Consider the following 21886-nt stretch of genomic DNA (forward strand, 5'->3'; position numbering starts at 1 on the left):
GTTGATGAGGGGTCGAAATGGGCCAGTATTGGTGGTGTGGTGAGTAGATGAATGAGGGCAAAAAACTAAGCTGCTTGTTCGGGTCCCCACATGAAAGGAACATCCTCCTTCAAGAGTTCAGTGAGAGCGTGGGCGATGTCTACGAAGTTTTGTGCAAAGCGACGAAAGTAAAAAACTTTGGACGTAAAAAAAGTATGAAACTTTGGACGTCTTTCATTGAGCACAGCACAGGAAATTGTTGCACTGCTCACACCTTGTCAGGGTCTCGTTGAACACCGGCGGCACTGACAAGGTGACCAAACATAGTTATTTTGTGTCACCTGAAATGGCACTTGGCCGAGTTCAGCTGAAGATTGGCTCGATGAAAGATGGCAAGAACAGCCGATAAATGGGCGAGGTGGCTGTCATATGCAAGTAGACAATGACATCGCCTAAATAGCATAGACAGAATGAAAGAGTGCATTATACGTTAGAAAGTTGCTGGGACATTACACAGTTCTAACGGCATGCCCTTGAATTGATATAGGCCATCTGGCATAATAAATGCACTTTTTTCATGGTCCATAGGGTTGACTGAAATCTGCCAATAGCCAGACCGAAGGTCGATGGATGAAAAATATTGGGCTCCACGAAGGCAGTCAAGGACGTCATCGATGTGAGGCAAAGGGTAGATGTCTTTATGGGTTACTTTGTTTAAACTCCGATAATCAATGCAGAAACGCCAGCTGCTGAGAACGACGGGAGGCCCACAGGCTAGACGAAGGTTCGATGACGTCTTTTGTGGTCATTTTGTCGACCTTGTTCTGGATGACTTGACGTTCATGATGGGATATGCGGTATGGATGCCGGCTTATAGGGCTGGCATCAGCAGTGTTGATTCGGTGAGTCACGACAGATGTTTGGCCTAGAGGGCGACGTCAAAATTAAAGATGTCACGTTAGGACGGCAGGACGTGGTAGAGATCTTAAGCTTGCGCCTGGATCAGATCGAGAGCGATCATTTTGTTAATGTCGCTGGGAGATGAAGGAGTGAAGTTGGCAGAACAGGAAGGCCGCGAAACATCTGCATACAAAGTGACAATCTTGCAGGGATCAAGCATGGATATTGGTGCCAGTGACATGCCTTGTGGGTAAGCTTAGTCAACTGGCTGATGTTGAGAAGGGGAACCTCCACTGTACTGTCAGCAATGGAAACAATGGTGCAAGCAAGGGTGACATTGCGGGCTAACGGAATGTCGATAATTGGAGACAAGACGTAGTCGCCATTGGGAACATTGTGTGCGAAGATGTCAGAAGTAACGTATATGTAGCAGCTTGAGACGGCAAGCGAACATGATAGTGAGACCATAAGCGGGGTGGTATGTCAGCTGGAATATCGGGAAGATGGGGCACCTCAAGCTGAAGAGCACCAGTCACACAATCAATGAGGGCAGAATGACTGGACAAAAATTCTAAGCCGAGTATTAGGTCATGGGGGCACTGCTTGATGACATCAAATTGGACTGAAGTGTATGACCAGCAATACAGACGCGGGCATTGCACACACCAACAATGGCAGGAGTCCCTCCATCAGCGATGCGGAGGATGCAGGAAGTGGCAGGTGTGAGCACTTTATGAAGGCGACAACGAAGATGAGTGCCCCAGTGTTGAACATGGAAATAGTGGCGCCATCATCATCAATGTCTAGCAAGCTTCGTCTCGTCGGCAGCGTCAGAAGAGGATCTGTGGAGGGAGTCGTCAATGCAGCATCACCTCTGGGCGCTGCACTGCTTAGCTTTCCTAATAGGCACGTGCAGGGCTAAAGGGGGACTACAGGCAGCGAGACTGCGATGAGCGCGACAACGGGTAGCGGCTTGGAGGCGAGCGTTGCTGGTGACCACGTGGCAATGGGGAGCGGCTATTTATCCTTGTGGGAGTATTGGTGTTGTGGAAATACAACTGGGTTGAAGGTGGGAAGCGGTTGCTGTCCGGACTGTGGTAAGGGGTGTTGCAGACCAGTGGGCGGCATAGCAACGGGCGACATTGCCCATACGGTGACAATTTAAGCATATCGGTCGATCGTCACGGGTTCTCCATGCAGCAGGGTTGCGATATCGCATAGAGAATCGCTGCTCTCAATATTATGAGGGTGGACGCCATAAAGTTTGTGTTAGGCTGGCCATGGTGCATTCAGAGTGAATTCCCCTGTTGGCGAGCTCCTGCTGGACAATGACTTGGATGGAAGGAGTCGCCTTCTTGTCGCACCAACTGGCTGGACAATAAAAACCCCTGATGACAATATTGAGCTCATCTAGAAAAATATGAACGATACCACATTCGATTCTCTTAATGCCGACATCAAGGAAATCGAATGTATTATTGTTTTTATTGCATCACACTTAGTGATTCTTGAAACAGTGTGGTGACACCGCCACCATGGGAATCTCTGTCATTATGGTATATCCTGTAGCCTGGTGGTGTTATTTCATAATCATTAATATCTCAGTGTAACCAAGTTTCTGTTGTTATTATCACATGTGGCCTGTGCGTCATTACTTTCTAGGTCTGGCGTTTATGTTCAGACATCAAAGCTTCTCTTCCTTCGCTTTTACGTCGCTGTTTATCATGAAGCCTGCTGCTGCTCTGACCGAGGGGAACTATTTTCATATGAAGTGTCCCATTCATATATCTGATTATTAATTTTAATCATGTCATATGCTAGTTTCATCTTGGCACCTAGGCTTTTCTGTTAATGGATGCACTATCCCATAAGTTCTTCCGGATTTGCTTGGTGGCTGGCGAGAAGTCCTCCGACACTGAAAATGTAGCTCCTTTCAGCTTGAAGCTGTTTTTCGGCACAATTCTTTTTTCCCCGGTTGTCTATCAACTTTAATATTACCAATCTTGGTTTATTCGGCTGCGTGCGCCCTATCCTATGCAGTCTTTCCACAGAATTCACTTCTACACTGGGCTTAACTTTGAACAGAACTAAAATTGATGCAAGGGAGTCCTGTATTTTTTCCAATCTTTCAGGGTTTCCAAAAACCAGAAGATTGTTTCGCCTACTTCTGTCTTCAAAACTCGCTTTTTTCGCAATCCCTGAACAGTTTTTTTGAGACTGGATACTTTGGTCATAGCTCTCGTAGTATAGCCCTCTGGGCCATTTCCTTTTTTTTCTTTCGAAAGCAGTCCTATTAGGGTTATTATACTTACACGAAGGTATCTCGCCCTCGTCAGCTGCAGTCCTTGAGATTGTTATTCTGGCGGCTAGCTTCCCATGCTATGCGTGCCGCCATCGCACCTGGTTAAGCTTCTCCTAGACGCTAGAGTTAGTACTATGTCCGCGCAACCTTGAGCGATCGGAAAGCGCGTTTCCCCCTCTTGGCCAGCGGGGACGGGAGGCTTTGTTCCGGCCGTGAAGCTCTCCACGTCTCAGTAAGGTGCCTGGTGGTGGTCTCGTACGGACGATGCCCTCTCGGTGAGCGCAAATTTCCCCTCATCTTTTAAGAGGTTCAATACTTACAAGCATTTGTCTCGCAAACCATATTTATTTCAAGGAAATTTTCCAAGTCTCAATAATTTCTCTCGTCGTATTCGAGTTCTGATTGCCGTGTTATAGTTTGTTAACGAAGCTTTCCCTCAAGTCTAAATATTTTAAGGCAGTTTTCCTTATCTCTAAAGCCGCTCGAGTTCGCTCTTCTCCTCGGGCAGCCATTTTTCCAAGAAAGTATGCCTTCCAACCACTTCTTAGACTTCTTAGACCGACTATCGCGGACAACATGAGTCCCTTTCCACGTAAGTGGGAGGCTCGGAGCAGGAGCTGTGGCGCTTGAAAGTAGTCTGGGGCCTGACGAACCAACCGACTGAGCTATCTTTCCGGGCAACATCGAAAAGTCACGGGTTCAAATCACCTGTTATGTTCCTTTTTTTTTTTCGCCCCTTTTTCTTTCATTTTTTTTTCTTTCTTTTAATGTCTTTTCCTTTATTTTATCACTGTACGGGAACCCTCCTAAAATAAAAAAAAAGAAAGATATATATCTTCAAATATGTATGGCCTCACATGTGCAGGTCATAAATACCAGGTTCTCTAGCTGAGTGCCATCCGTGCGGTATAACAGAGCTCAGATTGGTCCACCTTGACTGATCAAATAGGGCACCACTGTATATTAAATGAGGCGTACAACTCCTGCGGGACCCGCCGTGGTTACTCAGTGGCTATGGTGTTAGACTGCTGAGCACGAGGTCGCGGGATCGGATCCCGGCCACGGCGGCCGCATATCGATGGGGGCGAAATGCGAAAACACCCGTGTACTTAGATTTAGGTGCACGTTAAAGAACCCCAGGTGGTCGAAATTTCCGGAGTCCTCCACTACGGCGTGCCTCATAATCAGAAAGTGGTTTTGTCACGTAAAATCCCACAATTTATTTTTTAAATTTAACTCCTGCGGGGACGGTACAGTATCCGCCTCCCGTGCAAGAGGACCGTGATTCAAATCCCGGGCCGCACAATTCTCCACCGGAAAATACCAGCAAAAAAAAAAAAAAAAAACCGTGTGCTGAGAAAATTGCACAAACAGGCCTGGAGTGCGGCCTGATCCCGGTGACCAGAACCAGTAACGCACTCTCTCACCAGAGCAGGATTGGCCACCCTGGTGCAGTACTTGGCCACAACCTCCTATATGAATACAACAATCAAACCCCGGCCCTCAGTCCCCAGCAGCTGGGAAGCAACTGACCACGGCGGCGGTCAGACCTGCGACGCTGCAGAGGGTGCTAAGAATGCCTGGCTCCGGACAGGCCGCCATTGGAATATGAACCTGGCAACGTTTAACGCTAGAACGTTATCTAGTGAGGCGAGTCTAGCAGTGCTATTGGAGGAATTAGAGGGCAGTAAATGGGATATAATAGGGCTCAGTGAAGTTAGGAGGCGAAAAGAAGCATGTACAGTGCTAAAAAGCGGGTACGTCTTGTGCTACTGGGGCTTAGCAGAGAGACGAGACCTAGGAGTCGGATTCCTGATTAATAAGAACATAGCTGGTAACATACAGGAATTCTATAGCATTAACGAGAGGGTGGCATGTCTTGTTGTGAAACTTAATAAGAGGTACAAAATGAAGGTTGTACAGGTCTACGCCCCTACATCTAGTCATGATGACCAGGAAGTCGAAAGCTTCTATGAAGACGTGGAATCGGCGATGGGTAAAGTCAAAACAAAGTACAGCATACTGATGGGCGATTTCAATGCCAGGGTAGGCAAGAAGCAGGCCGGAGACAAGTCAGTGGGGGAATATGGCATAGGCTCTAGGAATAGCAGAGGAGAGTTATTAGTAGAGTTTGCAGAACAGAATAATATGCGGATAATGAATACCTTTTTCCGCAAGCGGGTTAGCCGAAAGTGGACGTGGAGGAGCCCGAATGGTGAGACTAGAAATGAAATCGACTTTATACTCTGCGCGAACCCTGGCATCATACAAGATGTAGACGTGCTCGGCAAGGTGCGCTGCAGTGACCATAGGATGGTAAGAACTCGAATTAGCCTTGACTTGAGGAGGGAACGGAAGAAACTGGTACATAAGAAACCAATCAATGAGTTAGCGGTAAGAGGGAAACTAGAGGAATTCCGGATCAAGCTACAGAACAGGTATTTGGCTTTAACCCAGGAAGAGGACCATAGTGTTGAAGCAATGAACGACAATCTTATGGGCATCATTAAGGAGTGCGCAATAGAAGTCGGTGGTAACGCCGTTAAACAGGAAACCAGTAAGCTATCGCAGAAGACAAAAGATCTGATCAAGAATCGCCAATATATGAAAGCCTCTAACCCTTCAGCTAGAATAGAACTGGCAGAACTTTCTAAGTTAATCAACAAGCGTAAGACAGCGGACATAAGGAACTATAATATGGATAGAATTGAACAGGCTCTCAGGAACTGAGGAAGCCTAAAAGCAGTAAAGAAGAAACTAGGAATAGGCAAGAATCAGATGTGTGCGTTAAGAGACAAAGCCGGCAATATCGTTACTAATATGGATGAGATAGTTCAAGTGGCTGAAGAGTTTTATAGAGATTTATACAGTACCAGTAACACTGGAAGAGGTAAAGAACGCCTTGGGAGCTATGCAAAGGGGGAAGGCAGCTGGGGAGGATCAGGTAACAGCAGATTTGTTGAAGGATGGTGGGAACACTGTCCTAGAAAGGTTGGCCGCCCTATATACACAATGCCTCATCACCTCGAACGTACCGGAATCTTGGAAGAACGCTAACATAATCCTAATCCATAAGGAAGGGGACGCCAAAAACCTGAAAAATTATAGACCGATCAGCTTACTGTCCGTTGCCTACAAAGTATTTACTAAGGTAATCGCAAATAGAATCAGGAATACCTTTGACTTCTGTCAACCAAAGGACCAGGCAGGATTCCGTAAAGGCTACTCAACAATAGACCATATTCACACTATCAATCAGGTGATAGAGAAATGGGCGGAATATAACCAACCCTTATATATAGCCTTCATTGATTACGAAAAAGCATTAGATTCAGTCGAAACCTCAGCAGTCATGGAGGCACTACGGAATCAGGGTGTAGATGAGCCATATGTAAAGATACTGGAAGCTATCTATAGCGGTTCCACAGCCACCGTAATCCTCCACAAAGAAAGCAACAAAATCCCAATAAAGAAAGGCGTCAGGCAGGGAGATACGATATCCCCAATGCTATTCACAGCGTGTTTACAGGAGGTATTCAGAGACCTGGAGTGGGAAGAATTGGGGATAAAAGTTGATGGAGAATACCTTAGCAACTTGCGATTCGCTGATGATATTGCCTTGCTTAGTAACTCAGGAGACCAATTGCAATGCATGCTCACTGACCTGGAGAGGCAAAGCAGAAGGGTGGGTCTGAAAATTAATCTACAGAAAACTAAAGTAATGTTTAACAGTCTCGGAAGAGAACAGCAGTTTACGATAGGTTGCGAGGCACTGGAAGTGGTAAGGGAATACATCAGGGCAGGTAGTGACCGCGGATCCGGATCATGAGACTGAAATAACCAGAAGAATAAGAATGGGCTGGGGTGCGTTTGGCAGGCATTCTCAAATCATGAACAGCAGGTTGCCACTATCCCTCAAGAGGAAAGTGTATAATAGCTGTGTCTTACCAGTACTCACCTACGGGGCAGAAACCTGGAGGCTTACGAAAAGGGTTCTGCTGAAATTGAGGACGACGCAACGAGCCATGGAAAGAAGAATGATAGGTGTAACGTTAAGGGATAAGAAAACAGCAGATTGGGTGAGGGAACAAACGCGCGTAAATGACATCTTAGTTGAAATCAAGAAAAAGAAATGGGCATGGGCCGGACATGTAATGAGGAGGGAAGATAACCGATGGTCATTAAGGGTTACGGACTGGATTCCAAGGGAAGGAAAGCGTAGTAGGGGGCAGCAGAAAGTTAGGTGGGCGGATGACATTAAGACGTTTGCAGGGACAACATGGCCACAATTAGTAAATGACCGGGGTAGTTGGAGAAGTATGGGAGAGGCCTTTGCCCTGCAGTGGGCGTAACTAGGCTGATGATGATGATGATGACTTTGGTACCCAGTTCCTTAATGACTGACATTGATATTTCAACCTTCTTGAGTTTCAACTCTATTGCATCTAATTGTTTGTGCATAGTCCTTCGGCCATCAAGTTCTTTTCGCAAGCAAAAGGGCTTTTGCGTAATTGCTTGCTAATTCTTTTGCTTGTGTAATTCTCAGGCACTAGTTCAATACTTGAGAGAGGAAAATCCTTGTGATTGTACAGCTCTTAATATGGATATCGAAGACCTGTATTATTCCTTGCCGCATCATAGGTTGCTAAATTCTGTAAATGAGTGCATTAAAGAACAAATGCAAGAGTCGGCTTTTATTGACAGATGCAGTGTTTCCACAGGAACTTTTTTAGAAATTCTTTCAATGTACTTGAAGTCGACGCTGTTTGGGTGGAGAGATGGCGTTTTTTTGCAGAAATCAGGCATTTGTATCGGCTCAAAGGTTTCACCTATTCTTAGCAATATTTACCTGAGGAAGGTTGACAGCTGCTTAGAGAAAGCCTTAGGTGATAGCGTTATAAAGGTATTTCGTTACGTTGAAGATTACCTGATTTTCGGCAATAGGGAAGGATTCGATTCCGCTGCTACCTCAGTAAGTGAGCAATTTAAACTTTATGGAGGAGGATTAAAGTTTGCCAAGGAATTCCCTCAGTGACACGTAATTCTGTTTCTTGACATTTCCTTGGTCTTCGAACAAAATCACATTTGTTGGCAGTACTCCCCAAGATCTTCGAAGCCGTTGCTAAACTTTCAATCCAAGCATTCCAATGTAGTAAAAAACAGAATTGCCATGTCGTGCCTTAAGTCTTCTCTCACGAGATCCTGCATGCACAAAATGAGCGCCAGTTTTAATGTGCAGGTCAGCCGCCTATTAGAAGCAGGTTATCCTAGTATAGCAGTGGCCACTGTGGCTGAGCGCCTAAAGAAGTCGGTTTCGAAAGGGACGGACGTGATTACTGAAAGCAATAATAGCAGTAAAAGAGTAGTGGCCGTTCCGTACATTCATTCAGTGTCGCACAGGCTTAAAAAAGTTGCAAGTAGATATGATGTTAATTGTGCTTTTACTGCTCCCAATAAGCTAGGTAAGATATGCGCTGCCATGCAGAGGAAAAAGGAGCAAGTAAAAGGCAAAAAAAGAACAGATATTTGTCCAGTGAAGCACAATAAGAACAACAGGTTTACTGACTGTCGTATGGGTGTGGTTTATAAAATTCCCCATAGTTGTGGCCAGTTCTACGTAGGGCAAACGGGGCGGTGTATCAATTGGAGGTTAATGGAACATAAGAGGTCGTTAACCGGTGGATCGCCTTCTAATCTTTCCCTACATTGCCAAGATTGTAACTGCACGCCAGAGTTAGATGAATGCCCGATATTGTACAGGCATAAGAATGAAGATACACGTCTTATGGTAGAGGCATGGCATATCTATAATGGTGGAAGTGCGTGTGTAACTCAGCCTTCGATTACTGTATACAAGGAAGAGATTAAGTGCCTTAGCAGTTATCTCTCACGTGGACGGGCACGTGTACCCGACTGACACATGGTGATACCATTCCTGAGCTTGCGCAGATGAGTTTTGTGTCTTCTTTCTTTTTCACCTCTAGTGCTCCCTTCAGTTGATAGTCGGTATTCGTGTTGTCCACTTCTCTACCCTTGTGTCCTGTCTGCACGCCTCACGTCTTTTTTGCACCATGTAGTAACCTTAGCTCGAGAAGCCAGCAAAACCACCGACAAGGCTCCATGTTGCCTCCAAAGTGCTATGGTACCCCCGCCCCCCCACACACACACATACACACACATTCTTTGCTGCGGAAATAGCAACTGTCTCACTCGAGGTGGTCACTTGAACTATTCCAAAGTGCATGTAAATGGCACTATTCTGAAAAGACAGGCCATCTTCCGAGAGCATGGAGGGTACAATTCTCAGTGCACATGTGTATACAGCTGCAGAAATGAGTGTGAGGAAAGGAAGAGATGAGCTTCCATTGCTAGGCAACCCCAGTCTGGGTGAAGTATGCACTCGTGAAATCTGATGTATTGTCGCCTCTGCCACTTATTTGCTACACGTTTGCCACGACTGGACTGAACCCTCACCGCGCATAGAGAGTCCAGTCTGGCCATGCTTCCGTGACATAAAAAGGAAGTCCTCGTCCCACATTTTCTCCTCACACACAATCTCGGGTATTTTGATCCCATGTGCCACTTTTTTTGCCACGAAGGATGCACTGAAATCTGAGGATCCCTGGGTTTCAGAATATCAATTCGTAGTACTGAGGTGTTCCTAACATGACACGGAAATTATTTAATGATTCTTATTCTGCGGTTTGTAGTACCACATTAGAAAAAAGGTTACACGTGCAGACACAAGAAGAGGGAAATGAACAAAACAACTGCTGAGCACTGTATTGCTAGGAGCAACTGGCACTTTCTTGTTCTTTTGTATGCTGAGAACAGGTCGTAAGGCCATTTTTGCAGCCTCCCATGTCTTTGTCTCAACAAGTGGCTCTGTTCTTTCTCTTTGCCAGGAGTGTGAGCACAACCTGAGCAAGCCCGAATTCAGCCCTGCTAGCATCAAGTTCAAGATCCAGATGGCCGCATTGTGAGTTGCTTCGTTGCCTATGCTCAATGTGATTGAAGTAACATGATTGGCATGACTTCTATTAATTTGACTCCGGCCAATTTGCTCCTGACCAAAAGACCTGGGTGATACATTTTTATGGGCTAAAACTAGGTATTGTGATCCTGACCACACAGGGGCAATAGGGAGTCGAAGGGTTGGCACACACGTGCCCGACTCTAATGGTGATCATGAGCACAACTGCGGCAGTGTCACGGCTGTGTTGCCAACACTTAGTGAATGGCCGAAAATGCTGATTTGTGGCCTAACTCTGGCAGATTTCGAATCAAGAACAGCAGCTGACAAAAAGTGGTTACTGTAGTTGCCCAATTCTAATCATCATCAGCCTAATTTATGTCCACTGCAGGACGAAGGCCTTCCCCTGCGATCTCCAGTTACCCCTGTACTGTGCCAACTGATTCCAACTAGCACCTGCAAATTTCGTAATTTCATCGCTCCACCTAGTTTTCTGCCGTCCTCAACTGCGTTTCCCTTCTCTTGGTACCCATTCTGTAAACCTAATGGTCCGATGGTTATCTAACCGGCGCATAACACAACCTGCCCAGCTCAATTGTTTTTCTCTTGATGTCAATTAGAATATTGTCGCGTATACCCTGCTGGAGTATACAAGCTGAATGAAGATACAGGTGGTTGCACTTTACGAAAACGTAAGCGGCGACGCGCGATGCCGAGATGAACCTCGTTCTCTTCTTCAGTCCCTTGCTGCGCCACACCATGTGGCAATATACCCATTTGCTCTCCGATCCAAACCGCTCTCTTTCTGTCTCTTAACGTTATGCCTAGCACTCTTCGTTCCATCACTCTTTGCGCGGTCCTTAACTTGTGTGGGGGTAATTCCACACCATGTGGCATTACCCCCTCCTCAAAAAAAAAAAGAAGGAAAGCATACATAGGCTTGACCTGAGAGCACCGAGGTGGTCTACGATGAACACATAGGCTATAGTCACAATCACTGTGGTGTGCAATATAGTCACAAGGCACTGATGGACGAGTAACAACAAAAACTAACCGAAGCGGCTGAAAACGTCGAATATTAGGGGCTATAGTAAAGTTTCAACTGCACAACGTGCACAATCTCAGATTGCGATTATCGACGTCGGGGAGGCTGGCTTCCGTCAGGAAGGACTTCGTAATTCACGTCACTGATTCCCTGCAACACTCTGTAAGGTCCGAAGCAGCGACTCAAAAGCTTCTCGGATAGTCCTTTTCGGCGCACGAGAGTCCAGACCAAAACTTGATCACCAGGTTGGAACTCGACATGTCGATGACGAAGATTGTAACGGTGCGCATCGATGCTCTGTTGTTGCTGTATGTGCACTCGGGCAAGCTGATGGGCTTCTTCCGCGGGTTGCACGAAAAGTTCGGAATCTTGGGGGAGGTCGAGATGATCGATGTTGTCGCACGGCAGCATTGCTTCTAACATAGTCTGAAGTTCACGGCCGTAAACGAGGTAAAACGGGGTGAAGCGTGTTGTTTCTTGCGTAGCAGTATTATAGGCAAACGTTACGTAAGGGAGTATCTCGTCCCACGTCTTGTGCTGTACATCTACGTACATAGACAGCATGTCAGTCATCGTTTTGTTCAGTCGTTCGGTCAAGCCGTTTGTCTGCGGATGATAGGCAGTTGTCCTTCGATGGGTTGTGCAGCTGAGTTTAAAAGCGTCTTTAATGAGCTGTGCTGTAAAGGCTTTGGCTCGGTCTGTGATGACGTGCGATGGGGCGCCGTGGCGTAAGACGATGCTCTGTATGAAAAACTGGGCAAGCTCGGAAGCTTTGCCTTGAGGCAGCACCTTTGTCTCAGCATACCGCGTTAAAAAGTCTGTGGCGACGATTATCCACCTGAATACTTTGTTTAGCACAAAACAACAGACACAAGAAAGACGACAGGACAAGGCGCTACTCTCAACTGACATTATTTTATTGCGTCACTTCTTTATAGACAGCTGAAACTAGAGGAACATGCGCTGTGAGCACCATGTGGTGGAGCCACCAACATCCGATCACAAGAGTGCACTCATGCGACAGAATCCAAAAAACCATATTCAGCGCTGTACAAGGTTAAGGAAGGCACACTAATGCACTGTGACCCCAGTGACTGAATGAAGGATGCTTCCGATAACCTTCTTATCCAGAAAAATGGTGTGTGTATTGGTTCATGTGTTGCGCCTGCTCCTTGTAATGTTTTTTTATCGTTTGTCGACTGCGCTCTTAAGAGTGCCTTAAACAATGACTCTGTTCAAATTTTTAGATATGTTGACGATTTTCTTGTTGTAATAAAACAGACTAACAACGAATGCTCCGTTATGGTAGCTGACATTTTAACTCTGTTCAATGACAGTGGCAAAGGTTTAACTTTCACACATGAGCTATCTAGGGACGGTAAACTCCAGTTTTTAGATTTGCAGCTATCCTACAAACAGGCCATGCCTGTTGGATGTACTCGCCACGTGCATGTAAGGAACTTTTACCTTACGCGTCTGCGCACTCAAAAGACTGTGAAACGTGCCATTGCTTTGATGTGTATAGAATCTTCGTTAATGAAATCTTGTCATCACTCTGCGAACCTGAGTTTCATTGCACAGTTAAATAGGCTGCAGGCTGCTGGTTACGCAAGTGTGGTGGTGACGTCAGTCTCGGAGGTATTGCTTCAGAAACTGAAAGGGAAGCAGCGCAAAAGTAACTGTATTACACAAAAGAAAGGCCTGAAGTTGTGCCGTATTGCCACAGAGTGGCTCACAATCTAAAGAATGTCGCCACTAGATACCAAATCCCGGTAGTGTTTTCCGCTCCTCAGAAACTGTCAATGTTGTGTAGCCGTATTTCTAAAACAAGTAAAAAACTAGATTGTGAAAAGAACCACGCGAAGTTTGTAGATTGCAGCGTCGGTGTGGTGTATAAGATTCCCTTGTCATGTGGCAAAGTGTATGTAGGGCAGTCAGGCCGCTGTGTTAACGAGTGCCTTAGAGAACATGAGCGATCCATACCAACAGGCACAGGTTCCCATTTGGCTCAGCATTGCAAAATATGGTAGTGCAAACCCATGTTTCGTGATACCACGATTTTGAAAAAGAGCCGTGACACCACCGCCCGAGAGTTATCGGAAGCATTCTTCATTCAGTCATTGGGGTCACAGTGCATTAGTGTGCCTTCCTTAACCTTGTACAGCGCTGAATATAGTTTTTTGGATTCTGTCGCATTAGTGCGCTCTTGTGATCGGATGTTGGTGGCTCCACCACATGGTGCTCACTATGCATGTTCCTCTAGTTTCAGCTGTCTATAAAGGAGTGACGCAATAAAATTATGTCAGTTGAAAGCAGCGCCTTGTCCTGTCGTCTTTCTTGTGTCTGTTGTTTTACGCTAAAAGAATCCATGAATACTTTATTCATGGATTCGCACCAACTAGCCGGCTAATGCATTGTGCTGAATTATCCACCTGTTGCCAGAAGATGACAGTGAAAACGGGCCCAGAAGATCCATGCCGACCTAGTTGAAAAGTTTGCCAGGTGGCTCAACCAGATTCAACAATCCTGCAGGCTTCACAGCTGGCGACTTTCGGCGCTGGCATTCACAGCAGGCTTGGACGTACCACTTAACACACTCGACAAGTTTCGGCCAGTAGTAGGATTTGCGCACTCTTTCAAGCGTTCGCGAAAAACCCAAATTGCCAGACGGAGGCTCGTCATGACAGGCGAACAAAACTTCGGCACAGAGGTCTGCTGGAACGACCAAAAGGTAGGTAGGTCTTGTTGGTGGCAGCGGAGTTCTCCTTGTGCAAGACGCCATGTCGTAAACAAAAAGACAACAATCCTCGAGCGATATGCCGGGGTATTGATGGGTTTCGTCCTTCCATATGTTCGAATAGAGGTCGTAGTGCGTCGTCTGCGCGCTGCCGTGTGGACAAATCAGTAATCAAAAGACTAGCGCAAATAACAGGGACACAGACAGAGAAGACGACAGGACAAGTGATAAACATCAACTGAGGTTTTACTGCGAGAGAAGGTACATATATACATTTCGGTGGTGCATGCGCATACAGGGTTAAAACAGTACAATCACATTCTAATCAAAATGTGGCAGACTATTCTGTAAGTACATTTTTTCTTTTTTGGACAATCTAGCTTTCTCTTCCGCCTCCGCACATTGCCCAACTTTCCAACTGCCCAACTTTTTTAATGTTACCGAGTGTCTGTGGTCTTTTGACCTGCCATCTTTGTGTGCTTAGAAAAAAGAAAAAGAGGATTCCCAAGATGTTCATAAGAAAAAAGTGTTGTGTTTAGCGGAATGTGGTCTCCCAGATAAAGTTCAAAGGGTTTTGAGCTGCAGGCCTAAATTTTATGATGAGGTTAACGAGACACCGCTTCGGACTCCTTACCATGGTTAGGAAAGTTGGGCAATGTGCAGAGGCGGAAGAGAAAGCTAGATGTATTTCTGAAGGTGTCGACTACCTGTCAAGTAGAAAGTCATGCTCACTTGGGGCAACGCTAGCGGTGAGCAAAACAATTCATTACCTCAGGAATAATCTCTCTTTGCTGACTGCTGATGAGGAGAGTGGTTTCGTCGTGTTGCCCAAAACGATGTATCGTGAGAAGACTACTCAGGCTATTGAAAAGAATTTTGTTCCCTTGGAAAGATCTGGCAGGAAAGTAAAAGCAGAGGTATTAAAACTGTGTGAACACATCAATTTGATAGGACTAGACAAGTCTCTAAAAGCCGCGAATATGCCGGGGCTGAACGTATTATCTTCTGGAAAAACCCTAAAAGAAGGCATGCCACTCAGGGCTATTGTATGCGAGAAAGAAGCCTGGCAAGGTCTGGTATCAAAATACCTACAAAAGCATCTTAGTCAAATAGACGTAGAAGATCCTTTTCGCGTGAGCAACTGAAAGGATGCGATTGAATTTTTGGGTGAGCAAGATGGTGCTTCACGAGTCAATTTTGGTTTTTCAGTTGATATTGAGGAGCTCTTTTATTCCATTCCCCGAACAGAGTTTTTAGATGCAGTAAATGAGCGGATTGAAAGCTGGGGGCTGTCCAGTTCCAAAATAGTAGTGGGGTTTCCGTAAATGACTTTGTAGCATTAGTTGAGTGCTACCTCTCTTCCACCTACATTTCTTTTAACGACAAGTTGTTCGTGCAGAAAGGTGGTATTTGCATAGGCTCCTGCATAGCTCCAATACTTAGCAAATATTTTTAGGCCAATTTGACAAGCGCGTGGCAGCGTGCATGAAAGAGGAAAAACGTGTTGTGAGGTGTTTTAGATATGTCGATGATATTATTGTGTTTGTGAATGTTGACGAGAGTGATGAACCACAGGTTGTAAAAAGTGTTTTAGAGATTTTCGGTGATTGTTCTGGCAAACTAAGGTTCACGCATGAAGTGCCGATGAACGGGTGTCTCCAATTCCTCGAGCTGTGTTTGTACTTTGGCACAGGGCACATCTGCTCGTCGTACCAGCCACGCACAAAAAAGGAAATTCTAGCATATAATTCGGCTCACTCAAAATTGGTTAAGAGGGGCATTGCAAGAAATTGCCTGCATGGTGCTCTCGAAAAGTCCTGCCACCATAAAATTGAGGTTAGCTTGCAGATGCAAGTGCTCCGGTTGCAGAACGCCGGGTTTCTGAAAGATATCGTGACGGCTGTGGCGGAATGCCTCCTGAAAGAAATCAGAGCAGGTGGACGCCCTGGCGTAGCAGCCGAAAAAAGCTGCAAGAAGCTGAAACGTGCAGCTATACCGTACGTGCACCAGCTATCGCACCGGCTGAGGAAAGTTGGAGAGAAGTGCGGCGTGGATGGGATGTTCACTGCCCCCGAAAACATGGTACGCATGTGCAAATCCGTAAACGAGAAGAAAAAACCGGACTGCGACATAAAACATGCATGCAAGTTTGTGCCCTGCATTGTTGGGGTCGTATACCGCATACCTCTCTCTTGCGGTAGATGCTACGTGGGGCAGACTGGCTGCTACCTAAATGAACAGCTACGAGAGCACCGAACGCTGGTTGATTCATTAGCGGGGGGCGGCCATTTGGCCATGCACTGTAAGCGATGCGGGTGCATGCCTGCATTTGACACCACGTGTGTGCTTAGTAGGGGAGGCACAAGGTGGGGGCGCGAGATTTGTGAGGCATATCACATTGACAGGGAAGGTGATAACTGTGTCAGCACGGCTTCACTTGCCTTGTCCAAAAAAGCAAAAATGTACTTACGGAACAGTCTGCCACATTTTGATTAGACTGTGCTTGTACTGTTTTAACCCTGTGTGCGCATGCACCAACGAAATGTATATATGTACCTTCGCTCGCAGTAAAAACCTCAGTTGATGTTTAGCGCTCGTCCTGTCGTCTTCTCTGTCTTTGTCCCTGCTATTTTGCGCTAGTCTTTTGAATAATGAAGTACTTCGTTGCGCACGACGCTGGCGAGGGAGCTGACTGGAGGTGGCGACGTACCATGGTGCTTCTGCAGCTCATCGCGAACCACTGAGCGAATCAGCTCGCAAAGCAAGGTGACATCGCACCCTAAGCCTACCGGCGTATCCGGAGTGCAGGCGGCATTTACTTGTCGGTTGTACAAGTTCGACTATTGCTGAAGGGTCTTCTCCATCGCGGTGGCTTTGTGGCCTCGGTGAGGAACTCAGCAACAGTCTTGGGCGTATTCTGAACAAGACTGCCAAAGAGCTGCTTCTTTACGCCTCTCATCAGATGACGCACCTTCTTCTCTTCCAACACGCTCGGATCGGCACGCTGAAAGAGACGCGTCATGTCCTTCATGTACATCGTGACGCTCTCGTTGGGATTTTGAACGCGTGACTGAAGGGCCCGCTCCACCTTTTCCCGGCGATTGGGGCTGGAGTAAGTTTCCAGCAGCTTGCGCTGGAACTCGGGCCAGGATGACAGCGCACTTTCGCGGTTCATAAACCACGTGCGAGCACCATCCTGGAGGCTGAAGTAGACGTTCCTGAGTTTGGCGTTGTTGTCCCACGCGTTAAACGCAGCCACGTGCTTGAACTCCGCCAGCCAGTCTTCCACGTCTTCAAATGTGTCGCCATATATGAAATGCCGTCAGCACTTGGGGGTTCAGCAGCGTTAGGTAAGTCGGTGTCACCCGTTCCGTAGAAGTCGCAGTGCTCGCAGTCACTTTTTTCTGGAGGTTTCCAAATTCTGGGGCGAGGCTTTGCATTCGCTGGCTTGTGCAGTAAACTGGAGTAAACTCCAATTGTGGGGCGAGGTTCTTGCTGCCCGGTGGGATCTCCTGCATAAGTTGAGCGTACCCTGCAAGCTCCACCAAATTGTCGCATATACCGTGCTGGAGTATACAAGCTGAATGAAGATACATGCGGTTGCACTTTACGAAAACATAAGCGGCAATGCACGATGCCGAGACGAACCTCGTTCTCCTCTTCTTCAGTCCCTTGCTGCGCGACACCATGTGGCAATATCATCTATACCCGCTTGCTCTCTGATCCAAACCGCTCTCTTTCTGTCTCTTAACGTTATGCCTAGCACTCTTCGTTCCATTGCTCTTTGCGCAGTCCTTAACTTGTTCTCAAGCTTCTTTATCAGTCTCCAAGTCTGCCCCATATGTCAGCACTGGTCAAATGCACTGATTGTACACGTTCCTTTTCAGTGATAATGGTAAGCTTCCAGTCAGGAGCTGACAATGTCTGCCATATGCGATCCAACCCATTTTTATTCTTCTATGAATTTCCTTATCATGATCAGCGTTCCCAATTTTAATGTGCACCTTTTATTCCAATCCTTGTGTTACAACCAGATACTAGACTGAAACCGCATTCACAACGTCACGACCAGCATCGTTCCCATTGTCATCCAAAGTTGGTGGCAGAACAAGCTAGTGTGGCGATGATGCCGCTTTCAGGTTTAAGAACGAAAGCTCATACAAAGGGTAAATTATTTTAAACACTAAGCAAGGAACAATAAAATCGCATCACGGGTTTTCAGAGCTCTGGAGACCTGCGTGTTTTGCAGGAGTAACTTGCGAAGTGTCTACAGCTAAATAGATATAAAAAACTTTAGGTGACTGCGGCAAATTGTTTGTTATTCTGAGAGGTCGTTATAGTGAAAGCCCCAACATTAACCGTACCGTCCATCGATCCATTTGTTGTCACCATACAAGCTATCCACAAAAATGTTGCTGTTGGCTCTTGGCCTGCGCTGTTGCTCTTTTCCACAGATTCCGCCGCCACACACCAGCGAAGCACTGTATACTAAGAGTAGAGTGTGCAAAGGAGATGCCTACACAGAGAAAGCCACAAACAAAGAGGAGGCTCCCTGTCACTTCCCAAAGCCCAGTGTTTCTTTTTTGTTTGATTTTCACATTCCCTGCCGTGGACAATGCAATCGCTCGAGACGGACATTGGAAAGCACAATCGCGTGTAAATGACATTGTCCGAAAAGTGCAACAGTGTGGCATCTTCGCGAGCATGAAGGTTAGATTTCACCGCGCGTGTACTGAGTATGGCTGCAGAAAGAAGCGCAGAAGAAAGAAGGGGTATGCTCAAAGAGAAGAGTGAAAGAAGGAAAAGATGCATCTCGTTGCTAGGCAGCACTTGTCTGGGCAGACAACTTGCTAAACCTGACGTGTCGTCACCTTTGCAATAGAAAGAGGAAAAAAAAGGAAAAACCCCACCTCTCATGTTTCTCTTCTCCGGCGCTGTCTCAGGTCTTCCAAACCTATGTGCCAAGCCGTCCTTATTCTGCACCTTGTCGTCTGCTAGCATACTGTTCCGGCTGCCGGGAAGGATACACGGAAATCTAAGAATCTCCAGATTTCTGAATATTAATTCGTAGTACTGAGGTGTGGTTAACATGACACAGAATCTTAATAATGATTATTATTCTACCCACCGTGGTTGCTCAGTGGCTATGGTGCTGGGCTGCTAAGCACGAGGTTGCGGGATCGAATCCCGGCCACGGCGGCCGCATTTCGATGGGGCAAAATGCTAAAACACCTCTGTACTTAGATTTAGGTGCACGTTAAGGAAGCCCAGGTGGTCAAAATTACCGGAGTTTTCCACTACGGCGTGCCTCACAATCAGTAAGTGGTTTTGGCACGTAAAACCCTATCATTTAATTTTCTAATAATGACACGTGGTGGGGACGTTGAAGAACACAGTAGCAATACTGTGAAAGACAAAACTAACTTTTATTGGGCGAACCTGTGCCCACAAAAGAGGCTACACTTATAGCATAATGATAGCGGCGAACACGGTCGGCGATCGGCGAAAATCTGATCAGCGGGTCAAGCGCGTCGGCTTTTATACAGCAGTCATCGAATGTTCCAAACTAATCGTTGGGACCCGCGTGCTTTCCATAAAGTTCTACACCATTCGTGGCAGGCGATGAAATCAGGTAACGTAAGGTTCGGCGACAAGAGACAGTGGGTAAAAGCATCGATAATTCTCCAGAAACTTCGGATACATGTAGGCGCGTCCCACGCTGTGCGATAACATTTGTTAGGCGGCGAAACGTGGTCGCCCGATAAAGATAAGTACACGTCTCAATAATGATTATTATTCTGAAAATTTCGGTATTCTGAAGTTTACAGTATACTGAAAATTGTACATTGAAACAATGAGCAGTCAGCAGGGGATTGCTGAAATGTTTGATGATGGGGTGTTTGTAGTAACCAGGTGCCACTGTAGTCAAGGCATGGGCCACCATCCTGCTGCAACTGTAGTGGAGTTGTTTGATAAATGTGGAGTATCGAATGCAGTGGACCAGGGGCCGTATTCTGAAACGATCTTCTTTAGCGATACTATCGCCTTGACCACGCCTCTGACAATGTTGCACATTGATTGGCTGTTTTAGCAAAACCAGAAAACTAATAACACCATTTAATACAAGGTGTCTACTAACCGGGAAAACTAGGAGAACCAGGAATTCTCAGGGATTTTGAATAGTTTGGAAAAACTCACAGGAAACTCGGGGAATTAGTGCTTCTTTTGGGGAAAATTAGCTGTAATTTTATTGAAAGGCAACGAAAGTCGCGGTTATGCTGGCTCGAGTAACTGACAGGAATTGCAATGAATGGTCTTTGACGCCCTGTTGTCGGCTGGAGGAGTTGCCAGTGTACAGTCAACGACCGACTTTCCATATGCCCGATAATTCGGACGGCTTCGTGGCACCTTCACGTACCCCATAGAATCAATGTGTCAAAACGTTTGAAATTTCGGACACAAGAATACCCTTCGCCATTCGATTTTCCCGACTTTTTGCCGTCACTGGAGGTTTGAAACGCCATTAATCAAAGCCACCACTGCTACCGTATTGATTATCTTGCTGCCTCGAACCGGCGCCTTCAACACGCAGATCCCCTGGAAGCCATAGCCACCACTGCGGCAACGCTAGGCCTAGCTGCTTCGACGTTCGCTATTAAGCTTCTTGCCGTTGAGTGCCATGTTTTTCATTTAATGAATTCGCCGCTCTAAGCAATAGCACCGATTTTGCGATTGTGGTCCTCGCGATTGGCTTCGAAGCTCGGAAAGCATGGTGCGTTACATAATGCCGGTTCCCAAAAATCAGCTTCGCCTCTGTACAGGAATGTTACTTGGTGAAGCATATGTAAAAGTACTGCGGTGAAGCATAACAAGCATGGGACCACTTCCACTTACGTTTCCATGGAGGATAAGCTTTTTATACAGAAGAAAGGTGTGTGCATCGGTTCATGTATAGTCCCTGTTCTTAGCAACATTTTATTAGCCAGCTATGACTGCAATCTTGGAACTAAGCTCAGCCAGACGAGCACTGTAAAAGTAATGCGATACGTTGAGGCCTTTTTAATTTTTTACATTACTAACTACTGACGTGGAGCCTGCTCCTGCTATAATATTTGACCTGTTCCGCATAGCTTTAGATTTGTTTGAATTGACTACGGAGCATGCGCCAGACAACAAGCTGCGTTTCTTAGACTTGGAGCTGTCGTTCTCAAATAATCATGTATGTTAGGGTTGCGCTCCTCGGTCTCATAAGAGCCTTCTTCCCTTTTCCTCCGCGCACTCAAAGATAGTCAAGCGTGGTATTGCAAGTTCTTGCATGAAGGCGGCCCTCATCAGGCCTTGTGACCACCAAGTGGATGCAAGCTTCCAAATGCAAGTAGCCAGGCTGAAGCTAGCAGGTATCCCAGTACCGCTTTTAACCACTATCGCTGTAAGCCTCGCAACAAGCCTTAAAGCAATCGACAGCTACTCAATCTGAGAATCTCTCACAGGAAATCGTTGCAGTTATTCCATATGTGCACCAGGTTGCGCATAATCTCGAAAAGGTTGTTAGTAAAGCAGGCGCTAGGTTGCTGTTCGCTGCCAGAAGTTAGGTAGCCTGTGCCATCAAGTCAATCGGGTGACCGAGAACAACAAAAAAAGTTGTAAAAAGTAGCACAGACAGAGATATGTTGGTGACTGTTGTGACTGGGTGGTTTTCAAGATTCCTCTTTCATGCAAGCGTTTTTATATTCGTCAAACGGGTGATGCACCAATGACCACATGCGCAAACACTCAAAGTTAAAAAAACGAGCTAGAGATAGTCACTTATCACTGCATTTCAATGAATGCGGCTGCAAGCCGTCTTTTAAAGATGTGACATATCTGTCAAAATACGGCTATAACCGCGCACGTCTTATTTCGGAAGCTTTCCACATTCATGTTAGTGGCGAAGCATGTGTAAGTCTTCCC

General features: G+C 46.3%; 1 protein-coding gene across 5 annotated transcripts in view; it reads left to right on the plus strand.

Annotated features, from left to right (window-relative positions):
* Positions 1 to 21886, plus strand: part of DCTN4-p62 (dynactin subunit 4) — a 522593-nt gene that overhangs the window by 339647 nt on the left and 161060 nt on the right. For all 5 annotated transcript variants that reach the window (XM_055067008.1, XM_055067005.2, XM_055067006.2 and 2 more), the window contains one exon: positions 10087 to 10160. In XM_055067008.1, the coding sequence (XP_054922983.1) occupies positions 10087 to 10160 (74 nt within the window). The remainder of the gene's footprint in view (positions 1 to 10086; positions 10161 to 21886) is intronic.

This window comes from Dermacentor andersoni, chromosome 6 (genome assembly GCF_023375885.2).
Source record: "Dermacentor andersoni chromosome 6, qqDerAnde1_hic_scaffold, whole genome shotgun sequence".
NCBI lineage: Eukaryota > Metazoa > Arthropoda > Arachnida > Ixodida > Ixodidae > Dermacentor > Dermacentor andersoni.